Source organism: Bubalus bubalis, chromosome 15, assembly GCF_019923935.1.
Source record: "Bubalus bubalis isolate 160015118507 breed Murrah chromosome 15, NDDB_SH_1, whole genome shotgun sequence".
NCBI classification, from domain to species: Eukaryota; Metazoa; Chordata; class Mammalia; order Artiodactyla; family Bovidae; genus Bubalus; species Bubalus bubalis.
This window is the reverse complement of record NC_059171.1, coordinates 12,125,966-12,140,758: the sequence shown is the minus strand read 5'-3', so window position 1 is coordinate 12,140,758 and position 14,793 is coordinate 12,125,966. Positions and strand designations below refer to the sequence as shown.

At 41.9% G+C, this 14,793-nt stretch overlaps 1 protein-coding gene and 1 long non-coding RNA gene across 5 annotated transcripts in view; one reads left to right on the top strand and one right to left on the bottom strand.

Annotated features, from left to right (window-relative positions):
* CDH17 (cadherin 17) overlaps positions 1 to 14,793 on the top strand; it is an 86,216-nt gene that overhangs the window by 35,437 nt on the left and 35,986 nt on the right. For all 4 annotated transcript variants that reach the window (XM_006076287.3, XM_006076285.3, XM_044928532.1 and 1 more), the window contains 6 exons: positions 2,772 to 2,906; positions 3,796 to 3,934; positions 6,750 to 6,908; positions 7,014 to 7,213; positions 10,740 to 10,871; positions 11,193 to 11,343. In XM_006076287.3, coding sequence (XP_006076349.2) covers positions 2,772 to 2,906; positions 3,796 to 3,934; positions 6,750 to 6,908; positions 7,014 to 7,213; positions 10,740 to 10,871; positions 11,193 to 11,343 — 916 coding nt within the window. The remainder of the gene's footprint in view (positions 1 to 2,771; positions 2,907 to 3,795; positions 3,935 to 6,749; positions 6,909 to 7,013; positions 7,214 to 10,739; positions 10,872 to 11,192; positions 11,344 to 14,793) is intronic.
* LOC123329426 lies at positions 1,732 to 7,869 on the bottom strand. The gene is made up of 3 exons (XR_006544834.1): positions 7,653 to 7,869; positions 3,765 to 3,949; positions 1,732 to 2,300 (listed from the first exon to the last, which is right to left on the bottom strand). It is a non-coding gene; the product is annotated as an uncharacterized LOC123329426 (long non-coding RNA).

Genomic DNA, 14,793 nt, shown 5'->3' with positions numbered 1-14,793 from the left:
ATGCCACTTGGTCATGATATATAATTTTTTATAGTTGCTAGAATCAGTTTGCTAGTATTTTGCTGAAAATTTTTGCATCTGTATTTATAAGAGATATTGCTCTGCAGTTTTATTGTATTTTTTTTTTCTGATTTACATATAAAGATGATATTGACCTCATAGAATAAGTTAGGAAGTGTTCCATACTCTTTTTTTTTTTTGGAAGTATTTGTGAAACTTTGGTGTTAATTCTCCCATTGTTAGGCAGAATTCATCAGTGAAGTTATCTAGACCTGGACTTTCCTTTGTGGGAATTTTTAAAATTACTAGCTCAATCTCTTTACTTGCTATAGTTCTTTTATTCTTTTGTCAGTTTTGGTTAGGTTCAGTTGCTCAGTTGTGTCCAATTCTTGTGACCCCATGGACTGCAGCACGCCAGGCCTCCCTGTCCATCACCAACTTCCGGAATTTACTCAAACTCATGTCGATTGAGTCTGTAATGCCATCCAACCATCTTATCCTCTGTCACCCCCTTCTCCTCCCACCTTCAATCTTTCCCAGCAAAAAGGTCTTTTCAAATGAATCAGTTCTTCTCATCAAGTGGCCAAAGTATTGGAGTTCCAGCTTCAGCATCAGTCCTTCCAATGCCTATTCAGGACTGATTTCCTTTAGGATGGACTGGTTGGATCTCCTTGCAGTCCAAGGGACTCTCAAGAGTCTTCTCCAACACCACAGTTCAAAAGCATCAATTCTTCGACCCTCAGCTTTCTTTATAGTCCAACTCTCACATCTATACATGACTACTGGAAAAAACATAGCTCTGACTAGATGGACCTTTGTTGGCAAAGTAATGTCTCTGCTTTTGAATATGCTGTTTAGGTTGGTCATAGCTTTTCTTCCAAGCAGCAAGCGTCTTTCTAATTTCATGGTTGGAGTCACCATCTGCAGTGATTTTGGAGCCCTGCCCCCAAATAAAGTCTGTCACTGTTTCCACTGTTTCCTCATCTATTTGCCATGAAGTGATGGGACCAGATGCCTTGATCTTTGTTTTCTGAATGTTGAGCTTTAAGCCAGCTTTTTCACTCTCCTCTTTCACTTTCATCAGCGGGCTTTTTAGTTCCTCTTCACTTTCTGCCATAAGGGTGGTGTCATCTGCATATCTGAGGTCATTGATCTTTCTCCTGGCAATCTTGATTCCAGCTTGTGCTTCATCCAGTCCAGCGTTTCTCATGAGGTACTCTGCATGTAAGTTAAATAAGCAGGGTGACAACATAAAGCCTTGATGGACTCCTTTCCCAATTTGGAACCAGTCTGCTGTTCCATGTCCAATTCTAACTGTTGCTTCTTGACCTGCATACAGATTTCTCAGGAGCCAGGTCAGGTGGTCTGGTAGTCCCATCTCTTGAAGAATTTTCAACAGTTTGTGGTGACCCACACAGTCAAAGGCTTTGGCATAGTCAATTTTCATAGTTTTTGTCTAAGGATTTATCCATTTCACCTAGGTTGTCTGATTTGTGAGAAAACAATTGCTCATAGTATTCTATTTAGAGTTTTTAATCTCTGTAAGTTTGGTCGTGATGTTCCCTCTTTTTTTCCGGTTGTGCCATGTGTGGCTTGCAGGTTCTTAGTTCCTCAACCAGAGATTGACCTGGTTGAGGTAAGTCCAGTTGAAGATTTGTTCATTGTATTGATCTTTTTTTTTTTTTTAAAAAAAAACAAACAACTTTTGGTTTTGTTGATGTTCTCCTTTGCTTTTGTATTCTCCATTTCATTAATTTCCGCTTTATATTTCCTTCTGCTTGCTTTGGGTTAGTTTAGTCATCATTTATTTAGTTTCTTTTTTAAAATAATTTTTTATTTATTTATGGCTGCGCTGGGTCTTCCTTGCTGCATGTGGGCTTTCTCTAGCTATGGTGAGCAGGGCTAACTCTTTATTGCCCTGAGCAGGCTTGTCATTGCAGCGACTTCTTTTTTTGTGGAGCACATGCCACTTATTGTTTAAAAAGTATTTCCTTAGGATAAATTCTGTTTAGTAATGTTTGCTATTAAAGTCTATAAACATTTTATGCCTCAAGTTATTTCCGAAAGGATTATGCTAATTTATATTTTCGTTAATAATATATGTGCTTCTTTCCATTCTTTACATGAGCTTTTACAACATTGGCTATTATTGATTTTTAACTTGTGAATATAGAAAAATATATTAAAATTGTTAATGAGGTTGAATGACTTTTCTGTCTGCTTTTAAGTGAATTTTCTCTTCTGTGGTCTTAAAAGTACTATAGCTGTCCCATGAAGGATCATTGACATTTTCTTCATTTCTGAAAAAGTGAGATTTTCATACAGAATATTATCAAATAAAGTCACTTTAAAGTTGTTTTCCTTAACATTAAAGTATCTCTTAATCTTTGTCACAGTTTTTAGAAGTACTAAATGCCATCTTTTTCATCCTAGCAATGAAACTACACTTCTTAATGTTTCTTAGAAGCGAGTAGTAATATAGCTCTCAGATATTCCCAGAAAAAATCTCATCTAACTCTAGCTATAATGTAAAGTATCAACTGAGTTTGGTAAATATATTAAATTATGTCATTTATTGTTTCTTGAGAGACATGTAGTTTGAATATTAGTTAATATTAAAGCAGACTTTTAGAATGTATCCCTTTAAAAGCTTAGAAATTCTTATTTTGGTGCTTGTGCAAATAAAAATGTTACGTGAAATTGGTGACTTACAACAAATTCTACAACTTTGCTTTTCCTAATGACTTAATCTAATTTTTGCTTTTTCCCAGTTTAAGGCCAATCCTCCTGCTGTGACTTTCAAACTAACGGGGGAGACAGATGGCATATTTCAGATACAACCTGATGGACTGCTATATCACAACAAAAGCCTGGACAGGGAAACAAGAGCTGTTCACAGACTGCAGGTGAATCGACCCCAGGCCACGGACACCAGCTCATCTCTGAGCGCAGGAGATGCCACTGGCACGCTCCCCCCAGCACAGAACCCCGTTTCCACTCTCCTTACCCTAACGACGTGTTTGCCAATCTCGTTTGTCCACATTTTTTTTTTAAACCAACTAGAGAGTGATTTGGTAAAGGTATCCTTGTTTTCAGGCTTTTTGACCAGATAACCCAAGTTATATTGCCAAGGCTCTCAGATGGCTCACTCATCCAAGTAAGGCCCTACTTAGGCACTGGATCAAAACCACTCAACACTTCTCTGATATTTCACTGGTGTCTTGCTCTGGCTATTGGGGGGGCTCTGGCTCCGCAAAGAAGGCAGCACTGGTGTTAGATGACGCACCTTTGGGCCTTGCAAGAAACAGAAGTAGCCGATGACCAAAGTCAGAGTCTGACTAAAGAGACCTCCTCCCTCTCTTTCTCCCTGAGGTTTCACGGTTTGTATCTGAATACACAGAAATGGTAGAGAGCTAACTGTGGGTAAAGAGCAGGCCAAAAGCTTTCTGTTGGTAAATATGCAGATTGACCACTAAAGTGCCTCTGTAACAGCACGTGATATTTCCATACCCTCAAGGGTCAAAGTGTTCTTATTTCACTGACTCTAGCTATTTAGAAAAGAGCATGTCCAGTGTCCAGCATATCCCACTGCTGGAAAACAGTCATGATTAGCTTGGCTTAACTGATAGGGCCTCTATTTTAGCAGCCCCCAATTTGGGCTTTTATGGGTATCTTTCTCCCCTGTAGTTATCAGACCATTGATTATTTGGGCTCTAATTTCCTTCAAGTGACTTTTGGGTGTATGATATGAGGTTCAGACTCACCGAGAAGCTTTCTTTTTCCTGTCAACATCAGGTCTCAGCCCTGGATGCTCAGGGCAATACAGTGGAGGGCCCGGTCCCTGTCACCATCGAAGTGAAGGACATCAATGACAACCGACCTGTGTTTCTCCAGCAACGTTATGAAGGCTCAGTAAGGCAGAACTCTCGCTCAGGTAATAGGCAGGAGCCTGGAGATATTTGGCAGAATGGCAGATTTGTGTGGTTAACAGCTATAGCTATCATTCATTAAGCACTAACTATCTTATTTAAATTTTACTTATCTTATTTAAATTTCACAGCAATCCTGCGGGATTAGTTTTATTATCCCCATTGCTCTAGGGCACAATTTCTCACCGTTGGCACTACTGACATCTTAGGCTCTATAATTCTTTTTTGTGTTGTTGTTGTTTTCCTTTTTTTTTGGTCAGGGGCTGCTGTTCTGTGCATTATAGGATATTAGCAGCTTCCCTGACATCTATCTACACATCAGATGCCAGGAGCAACACTGCCTTTCCACGCTTTGATAGCTGAGATGTCTTCAGACATTTTCAAATATCTCTTGGGGGTAAAATCACCCCCAGTTAAGGACCACTATCTTATGAGATTTTAGAATACCTTACAGCTCTAGAGGGGCTTCCCTGCTGTCTCAGACGGTCAAGACTCTGCCTGCAATGTGGGAGACCTGGGTTCAATCCCTAGATGGGGAAGATCCCCTGAAGAAGAGAATGGTAACCCACTCCAGTATTCTTGCCTGGAGAATTCCATGGACAGAGGAGCCTGGCAGCTATAGTCCATGTTGTCATCAGAGTAGGACATGACTGAGCGATTAACACACACACACACACAGCTCTAGAACACTCTGGAAGGGTAAGCTTACTTCCCCACACCCTCCCAGGAATCCACATTCTCATGGTCACTGCTGGCTCCTAGTTCTTTTTCTTCTCTTACTTCTAACTCCTAGCTAGGGCTCATCCTTTCACAATTCTCTTACCCTTCATCTCCAGGAAATCCCCTCATCAAAGCCTAGGTGTGTGCGGTTCAGTTCAATTCAGTTCAGTTCAGTTGCTCAGTCGTGTCCGACTCTGCGACCCTATGAATTGCAGCACGCCAGGCCTCCCTGTCCATCACCAACTCCTGGAGTTCACCCAAACTCATGTCCATCGAGTCGGTAATGCCATCCAGCCATCTCATCCTCTGTCGTCCCCTTCTCCTCCTGCCCCCAATCCCTCCCAGCATCAGAGTCTTTTCCAATGAGTCAACTCTTCGCATCAGGTGGCCAAAGTATTAGAGTTTCAGCTTTAGCATCATTCCTTCCAAAGAACACCCAGGGCTGATCTCCTTTAGAATGGACTAGTTGGATCTCCTTGCAGTCCAAAAGAAGACTCTCAAGAGTCTTCTCCAACACCACAGTTCAAAAGCATCAATTCTTCAGCGCTAAGCCTTCTTCACAGTCCAGCTCTCACATCCATACATGACCACTGGAAAAACCATAGCCTTGACTAGACGGACCTTTGTTGGCAAAGTAATGTCTCTGCTTTTGAATATGCTATGTAGGTTGGTCATAACTCTCCTTCCAAGGAGCAAGTGTCTTTTAATTTCATGGCTGCAATCATGGTGTGTGTGGTAGGCTTTACTAAAGATTTAGAGAAATGAAGGAGCATCTTGACATAACAGTGCACAAAATAAACCTGAATATTAGACTTTGAGTTCTCAGAAAGACTCTTGGCCATTTCCATCGACTCACTCTCAAACTTCCTTCTGTGTTACTTAATGTTCTCTCTCATTTTTCAACGCCCACTTCCAATAACTCAGGAAGAGTATTCCTTTCACTTTATTATGTGGAGTAATTTCATGTGTCTCTGTCTCTGAGGTTGCATACCAAAGGTTCACTGCTGAACTGTGCTAAGTAATTATCTTGCAGGTCTTATTCTTCACCAGTAGGATTTTCTAGTTCAGTGGTTCTCAAACCTTTTGGTCTTAGGGCCCTTGTATTCTCCTAAAAACTATTTCAGGCTCTAAGGAACTTTTCCAAGGATATATGGCTTATATCCAGTAGTATGCTGGCAAATTTTAATAGCTGTCTATCTGGAGGTGGAAAAAAACCCTCAGATTTGTAGCATTTGTCAATTTTTGTGGTATAACTACTCCCACCATAACTCATTTTAAACTACCAATGGTGTTAATAATTGACTCACAGAACTTCTAGAAATTCAACTGGGTTGTACCAGTTGGCTCCACTATATCACTGGTTATATCTACCAATATTTATCATATTTGAAATCAAAACTGAGAAATTGAAAAATTATTTAGTAATTGATCTAAAGTAATTATCATATTTTAATAAAAAGAACTGTATTTTCAAAGATAGAAGGAATTATTAAGAAAATGGCATTGTTTTAGTCTTTGCACATCCTTTAATGTTTGGATTAGTTGAGAACAATTGGATTCTTATGTCTGTTTTTGCATTCATTTTGTGGCCATATACTGTTTTGGTTGAAACGTTTAAAGAAAAACTGTCCTTAGGCAGATATGTAGTTGAAAAAAGGAGTACTGTAACAGTGTTTTCAGATAACTGTGAATAGTCTTTGATACTAGACAAAACTCAGCAAGGGATAGTTTATTGTTGATTGCAATGTGGAATCTGAAACCGTATCAATGTTTTTTGGGGTACTCCTTTATGCTAAAATGCATCAATTTATCTTGTGATTTGGATGGGTCTTTTATACACGTATGACTTTAAAAACAGTCTCAAAGACCCCTAGAGGTTCCTGGACCATACTTTAAGGAATTTCATCCTAGGAAAAAGGAGCAGAATAAAGATTTATTCCACACTAATATGAATTATGGCACATTCCTCCACTCTATTTCTGCCCCTTGGAAGGCAAATGTGTCTATGGTTGGTTTAATATCTTTTAAAAATATCTTTTAACATCTTTTTTTAATATCTAAATATCTTTTTTTTTTTTCTGGGTACATTTTGTTAAACAGGAAAGCCCTTTATCTATGTCAATGCTACAGACTTGGATGATCCAGCCACACTCAATGGCCAACTTATTTATCAGATTATCATGCAGCTTCCCAAGGTCAACAATGTCATGTACTTTCAGATCAACAACAAAACAGGAGGAATTTCACTTACTCCACAAGGTGAGTTAAGTGATGCCCTCAAGGGACTCTCTGAATCAATACAAATGACCTAGATCCATATCATCTTCAGACATTTCCTTTTCTCTTCTCTCCTACTTCCCACAGGATCCCAGGAATTGGATCCTTTGAAGAATCCTTCCTATAAGCTGCTGGTCTCAGTGGAAGACATGGGAGGCCTGACTGAGCATTCCTTTACTGACAGTGTACATGTGGATATTACGGTGAAGGAGAATATTTGGAAACCGCCAGAACCTGTGGAGATTGAAGAAAACTCGACTGAACCTTATCCCATTAAAATCACTCAGGTAGTGCCCAAGGAATGCTAACAGCCTGCCCAATCAAAACACTCACATTGTAGGGGCCCACTCTCATGGTCTTCACTGATGTTTTTGCATAGTATCATTATAAAGCAAACTAAATAAACAAAATCTCTGACCACAAGTCTCTGGAGTTTGCCATCATGGGTGAACTCTGGACTGTACCAACTTAGATTCATGTGCGCTAAGTCACTTCAGTCTTGTCTGACTCTGTGACCCTGTGGACTGTAGCCCACCAGGCTCCTCTGTCCACGGCATTCTCCAGGCAAGAGTAGTGGAACAGGTCGCCATTTCCTTCCGTGGGGTATCTTCCCGACCCAGGGATCGAATCCAAGTTTCCTGCATGGCAGGCAGATTCTTGATCATCTGAGCTACTAGGGAAGCCCAACTTACATATATTTGAGTTTTAAAAGAGAACTTTACTCACCTTCATTTTCTAAGTAGATAATGCTGTTTTCTTTTTCTTGTCTATAGAGTAGGATATGGCTGACTTGTATATGGTACATGTGCATGATTTGAATTTGAGACTGCAAATTAGTTTTGAAATGTTGCTTCTTAGTCTGGTGGGGAAAATCTCGATGTGAAAGATTCGCCCCATCATAGGCTGAGGGGCAGAGATAGGACTGGCCAGGAGTAAGAGCTGAGTAGACAACTTTTATCTTTGGAGCCCACCCCCTTCCCAATGCCATCCCCTGTAGGTACCTCCCCTCTCTGTTCAGACCCTCCCCTGGTCCCACCTGTGTCTCACTCTGAGCCTTCTCTTCCTGCTTTAATTCCTGGAAATCCACTCTGGGGCCCACCCAGATCTGATCTTTCCTGGGAGATTAGGAGATTTCTTGACACAAAAAGCTGTGAGTCAGTGGAAGATCACTGGATTTGGAGGCAGATAAGCAAAACCACATTCTTTTTTTTTTTTTAATTTAAATTTTATTTTATTTTTAAACTTTATATAACTGTATTAGTTTTGCCAAATATAAAAATGAATCCGCCACAGGTATACATGTGTTCCCCATCCTGAACCCTCCTCCCTCCTCCCTCCCCATTCCATCCCTCTGGGTCGTCCCAGTGCACCAGCCCCAAGCATCCAGTATCGTGCATCGAACCTGGACTGGCAACTCATTTCATACATGATATTTTACATGTTTCAATGCCATTCTCCCAAATCTTCCCACCCTCTCCCTCTCCCACAGAGTCCATAAGACTGTTCTATACATCAGTGTCTCTTTTGCTGTCTCGTACACAGGGTTATTGTTACCATCTTTCTAAATTCCATATATATGCGTTAGTATACTGTATTGGTGTTTTTCTTTCTGGCTTACTTCACTCTGTATAATAGGCTCCAGTTTCATCCACCTCATTAGAACTGATTCAAATGTATTCTTTTTAATGGCTGAGTAATACTCCATTGTGTATATGTACCACAGCTTTCTTATCCATTCATCTGCTGATGGGCATCTAGGTTGCTTCCATGTCCTGGCTATCTCTATTACCTCAACGACTGATCATAAACAAAGAAAGTGAAAGTGAAGTCGCCCAGACGTGTCCGACTCTTTGCAACCCCATGGACTGTAGCCTACCAGGCTCTCCGTCCATGGGGTTTTCTAGGCAAGGATACTGGAGTGGGTTTCCGTTTCCTTCTCCAGAGGAACTTCCCAACCCAGGGATTGAACCCAGGTCTCCCACACTGCAGGCAGACTCTTTACTATCTGAGCCACCAGGGAAGCATAAAAAAGTCATTTATTGTTTATGAGAAGCTGAGGCAACTTCTCACCAATAAAATGGGGATAATGACAGCTCTTTGGGTTGTGACGGAAGTTAATTAGTATCTGTGAAAGTAGATAAAAGGTATTAACGTTATGAGGCAGTTCTGGTCTCTAGTACTCCTATATATATATATTTTAATGGTACTGCTATTGTTAAGGGGTCCTGGGGCCCATCCCATTGTATCTATCTTCTAACTTAAGATTTTTATTTATTGAAGTTTTTTAACGTGAAAAATGTTTTACCTCCTTTTACAAATTTACTTATTTATTTAATTGGAGGATAATTGCTTTACAATGTTGTGTTTGTTTTCTGCCATACAACAATGAGAATCAGTCATAACTGTATATATATCCCTTCCCTCTGAAGCCCCCTCTCACCGCCGCCCCCCTCCCCCCAATCCCAGCCCTTACAGAGCGCCAGGCTGGGCTCCCTGCGTTATATAGCAGCTTCCCACTTACTGAATGTTGAATTAATGAATTTCACCTTCAGAAGAAAAAAAACGAAAGCAAGAAGTATTCTGCTTTACCAGATAAGAAAGTATATCAGGACTCATTTCCCCAAGAATTTCAGTTTGGTTCCTTTATGAAAGTCTTCCTATTTATTATTCAGGTTGCCTTCATAAGGATTTATAAATGCTAAAAAAAAAAAAAAAAGCATATACTTAGTTTTTCATAGCACTGTCGAAGAAAAGAAAATATAAAGAGCCACAGCCAATACCCAGGCCTGGGAAAAGTACTCGGTGTGTCTTCAAACTGAGGAAGAAGGGTGGAGGGGGAAAGATGGAAGAACTTGGGCTGAATCTGTAGGGCGTAACGGGAGCTTGCTTACAACCAAGAACATAACCTTTGGCCTGGAGCTTAAATAACTAGAAAAGGACAGGGGTGGCTGCTTGATACCCTTCCCAAGTTGTCTTTGAGAAAATAGTTTAGTGTAGGACTTTAGGCAAGTCATTTAAACATTCTGCGTGCTAGTTCCCCCGTTTATAAGATGGGGGTAAAAATAGTCTCTACCTCATGGGACTGTTTGCGGATTTAATGAGACACTTTAAAGTGTTTAGTATTATGTCTGGAATGGGGCACAACCCTCAATAAGTGTTGTTATTAGTAGTAAGTAGATTATCCTATAGGCTAGGCTCTGTCTGTAGCAAGTAGACGGGACTTACTATTGAGTTTATTGATTTTATTTTTTCCAAGTTATTTACAAAACAACACTGGGAGTTGGCAAATATTCTTATCCCTAAAGCCTATGAGATTAAATATTTAAGGGAGAGATGTTCTTTATTTATGTATCACTTGTTTTAAATAACAGCATTGTGAAGAATTGAGAGTGTCTCCTGTCTTTACTGGGGAGTTTTGGGAGCTTGTCATTCATCATGGCTTGGTCCTCACATAATGCCAGACATTAAGTGCATCTTGTTTCTTAAATTGGCGTTTCATGACAGGAAGTCTTCACAACCAGGCTTCCAAATGAACAACCTATAGACTCTTTAGAGGGTTCACAAAGAATTGCTTTAGGGAAGAGAAATACCGCTATGTGCTTATCTGGAGCAATGCAACAGTGAAAAGGAAAAAAGGGGGAGGGATTATTTTAGGTTGAAAATAAAAATGTAATTTAGCAGTTATAAGAAACCACAGACATCCAAACAAGGTCGTCAGAAATTTCAAACGGAGAGCTAGAAAATTGTTTATTTCCTTTCCAATTCTGTCCGCCTGGGTCTGTCTTTCCTCACATTTTGCTCTGGGCCCTGTAGGTGCAGTGGAATGATCCAGGTGCTCTATACTCCTTAGTGGACAAGGAGAACACACCACGATTTCCATTTTCGATAGACCAGAAAGGAGATATTTATGTGACTCAGCCCTTGGACCGAGAAGAAAAGGATGCAGTGAGTAAATCTAAGAGGAGGTTCACGGGTGACAAGACGAGACCCTGTGTCCGCGGAGACCTGAGGGCAGAGAGGATTTTACTGAACACCCGCACCACCGCCACCAAACCCCCAGAACTGTGTTCTGAACCTCAGTGCCTTATTGCTCTCAAAGGCATGGAAATAACCCCACAAATTCAATCCATTTTATATTTTCTCGTTTCACAGTTCTAAATGAATTGAAAATAAGGGGATAAATGAAATAGTCTTGAAATAGTTGTTTTCTCTGCCTTTTAAAAAAGATGATGATGGAGTCATGTTTTACCTCTGATCTTGTTATAGTATGTTTTTTATGCGGTTGCAAGGGATGAGCAAGGAAAATCACTCTCAATCCCACTGAAAATTCAAGTGAAAGTGAAAGACATTAATGATAATCCGCCTACGTGTCCATCTCCAGTGACTGTACTTGAGGTCCAGGAGAATGAACAAATAGGTAAGAAAGTGTGTGTCTGTCTTCTTTAACTCTGTAATCCCTTTCTCCTCCCTGTTGGGTAAATGGTGGCAGATAAACCTGACTGGGGATTGCTTGTCCATGCCCAACACAGCATAGAGGTAGAATGCATTTTGGGACTCACACAGGTACAGTATTTCAGTTCAGGGAGTGTCTGAGAAGGGTTCTAAAATTGGAGTTTTCTAACTACCACCCCTATTCATAGCACGGTTCCTGCCGCTACCATTTCTACTACTCCTGTCGCTACTTACACCCCTACACCTGCCATGAGCACCATAACCACTTGCACCAGCATCCTGTATAAATGTGTAACGTTATCTCATCTGCACAGTTTTCCCATAGATTCTTATTTGCCTTCCAGAAAAGTCAGTGACAGATGTAATCCCATCAAATTTGCTAAATAATTTAAACAAACATTTACACTCCATGCCAGATACCCTGCAATTGACCCTCTATAGGAAGCTGATAAACGCTCATGGGGCTTAAAGATGAAGTTCAGTTTCTATCTGCTTTTGTCCTTCTATTCTTTACCTGCTTCATTTCTTTGTACTGTTCCAGGATAGCTTTAGTTTTGTGCAGGGACAACTACTATTAGAACGCTGATTTCTGGGAGTTCTATGACTTCACTGGATTTGGGACACCTGTTATCTATTACTCCTTACTGCTGAGCTCATTGGTTGTGCAGAAGATCTTTGAAAACCTCTGTAGATGATACCTCAATTATTTTTGCGTAGGGCCCAACATTTAGTGTATCCGTTCATCTATGATGCATAACAAACTGCCCCAAAATTTAGCAGCTTAAAATAACAAACATTTATTATCTCACAGTTTCTCTGAGTTAGGGATCTGGACATTCAGAAAGAGAGAGAGAGAGTTTTAAAAAAAATGGCAAGTAAGATGAAAGTCAGTCTTTTCATAACCTAATCTCAGAAGTGACATCCCATAACTTTTGCCATATTCATTAGAAATGAGTCACTAGGCCCAGCTCATACCCAAAAGGAGGAAGTTACACCAAGGCATCACTATCAGGGGTGGGGTGATTGCTGGGGGCCATCATAGTGGTGGCCTGCCTTAGTAGGGAGGAGGACAGTACTTGTTTTCTGAGACTAGTGAGGATGTCCTTGCTGGTAAAACAAATTGTTCAAGGGTGCAGCCTCTCCAAAAGTGATCATTTATTTTGTAACAATATTTCAGTCTTGAGTTGTGGACTTAATGAACCAGGAATTCTTAGAAATCAACACAGAATGAGTCTATTCTAATATATATAGCCTAGAAGGATACCCCCCCAAAAATGCCCTTGCCTTTTGGGGCCCTGTCTAGCTCAGTCAAATACCAAATTATTCTCTAGTATATTTATATTCTCCTGTTTGGTGTCTTGTATCGGCCAGAAACTTGTGAGACTCATGCCCCAAGTCTCAGCAGTGCCAACTTTAATTCTGAAATCCCACTTGCCTCCAACACCTTTGTATTCACACCGGAACTTTATCCTCTCATAAAAGCCCCACCTCCCCAAAGTATTTCTCGGTGTCCCAAGAGATACTGTACGTACCTCTGAATCAGTTTGGGCTGCCACTTATTCCTAGCCTTTGTCACTCGGAGACATGACACTTCTTTCACTCCTGGCTCATTCATAAAGTTCTCTGCTCCCACTGAGTGGCGCCCCCTACTGGAGTTTCCCTGTCAGTGATGCCAAGCCGTCCAGGTGTCTCTGACAGCTGGAGGGTTCTCCCGCAGTGAGGGGAGACCGGTGTCCTCTGTGTTACGCTCACTTGCCGAGGGAAGGGTCCCGAGCAGGGCTGCTCAGACACCAAAGTGAAAGTGAAAGTCGCTCAGTCGTGTCCGACTCTTTGCGACCCCATGGACTATACAGCCCATGGAATTCTCCAGGCCACAATACTGGAGTGGGTGGCATTTCCCTTCTCCAGGGGATCTTTCCAACCCAGGGATCGAACCCAGGTCTCCCTCATTGCAGGTGGCTTCTTTACCAGCTGGGCCACAAGGGAAGCCCTCAGACACCAAACCACCACAGAATTTAGTGAGACGCACTTTCATTCCAGCACACAGATGCTTTTCTTACAAGGGCAGATGCAGGTTGCAAAGGTGACTTGGTTGCTTGTGAGGACGCAGAAATGGCAGCTGCTACCATGCTAGACACATGTTCTGATGCCTCTCCTTCCCTGGCCAGGAGACACGTCTGCCAGGGCAACCCTCTTAGAGGCATAACATAGGTACTTTCATTCCTCCCCTCACGAAACCCTCCAAATCTCCCTGTGAACCAGTAGATGCAAAGTAACAGGGCGAGGGGATAAAGCCAACTCCACAAGGGGGATACATATTCAAGTTCTAGCCCTCATGTGGAATTCTGGCTGTGCGTAGAGAAACACAATTCCCATTTCATGCAGCAAGATGACCCAGCATCTATCAGAGCTCATCCAGACAGACCTGGGTAGAGCACTGCGTTGTGGCCAGACGTCTAGAACTCCCTGGACTGAGACACTCACAGAAATAAAACTTAGGTCCATAAACTGCAGCGAGGTGGAGAGGACGCCAGCCTGCTCTCGGCCTGTGCTGTCTTTATCTTGGGGGTGGAGTCAGTCTCTGCTGTTGTTCCAGAAACTTGCTTAGAATTCAGCACAGTTGGCTTGTCCTTGTTTAGTTTTACCATTTGCCTTCTGTGTTAGTGTCTGAGGGCGGCCGTAACAAATGACCACCGACTCAGAGATTTGAAACAACAGAAATGTATCTGCACACAGTTCTGGAGGCTAGAAGCCTGCAGTCAAGGTGCCTGCGAGGGGAGAATCCTGGCCCCTGGTGGCTCCTGGCATTCGTTGGCTGCTCATGGTGGCCTTGCCGCAGTCTCTGCCCTCTTCTTCACATTGCCTCCTCCTCTGTGAGTGTCTCTGTCGTCTCTTCTGGATTTAGGGCCCACTCCACATCCAGGATGGTTCAAGACCCTGACTTGGGTCCTCCCGAATTCATATGGTGAAGTCCTAGCCCCCGGCACCTCAAGGGGGACTATCATTTAGAGACAGGGTCTTCAACGTCATTAGCATGGGTCTTAACCCAATATGACTGGTGTCCTTCTGAGAAGAGAAAATCTGAATAGACACAGAACGGGGGAAGACCATGTGCAAACACATGCAACAGATGGCCATCTATAAGCCAGAGATCTCTGAAGAAATCAGTCCTCCTCACAATTGCTCTCAGACTTCTAGTCTCCAAAAACTGAGAAAATAAATTGCTGTTGTTAAAGCCATCCATTGTGTGGTCACTTTTTTTTTTTATGGCAAGCCCTAGCCAGCTAAAAATGGACTTCCCTGGTGGCTCAGACAGTAAAGAATCTGCCTGCAATGCAGGAGACCCAGGTTCCATCCCTGGCTTGGGAAGATGCCCTGCAGAAGGGAACAGCAACCCAGTGGAGCCCTGCGGGCT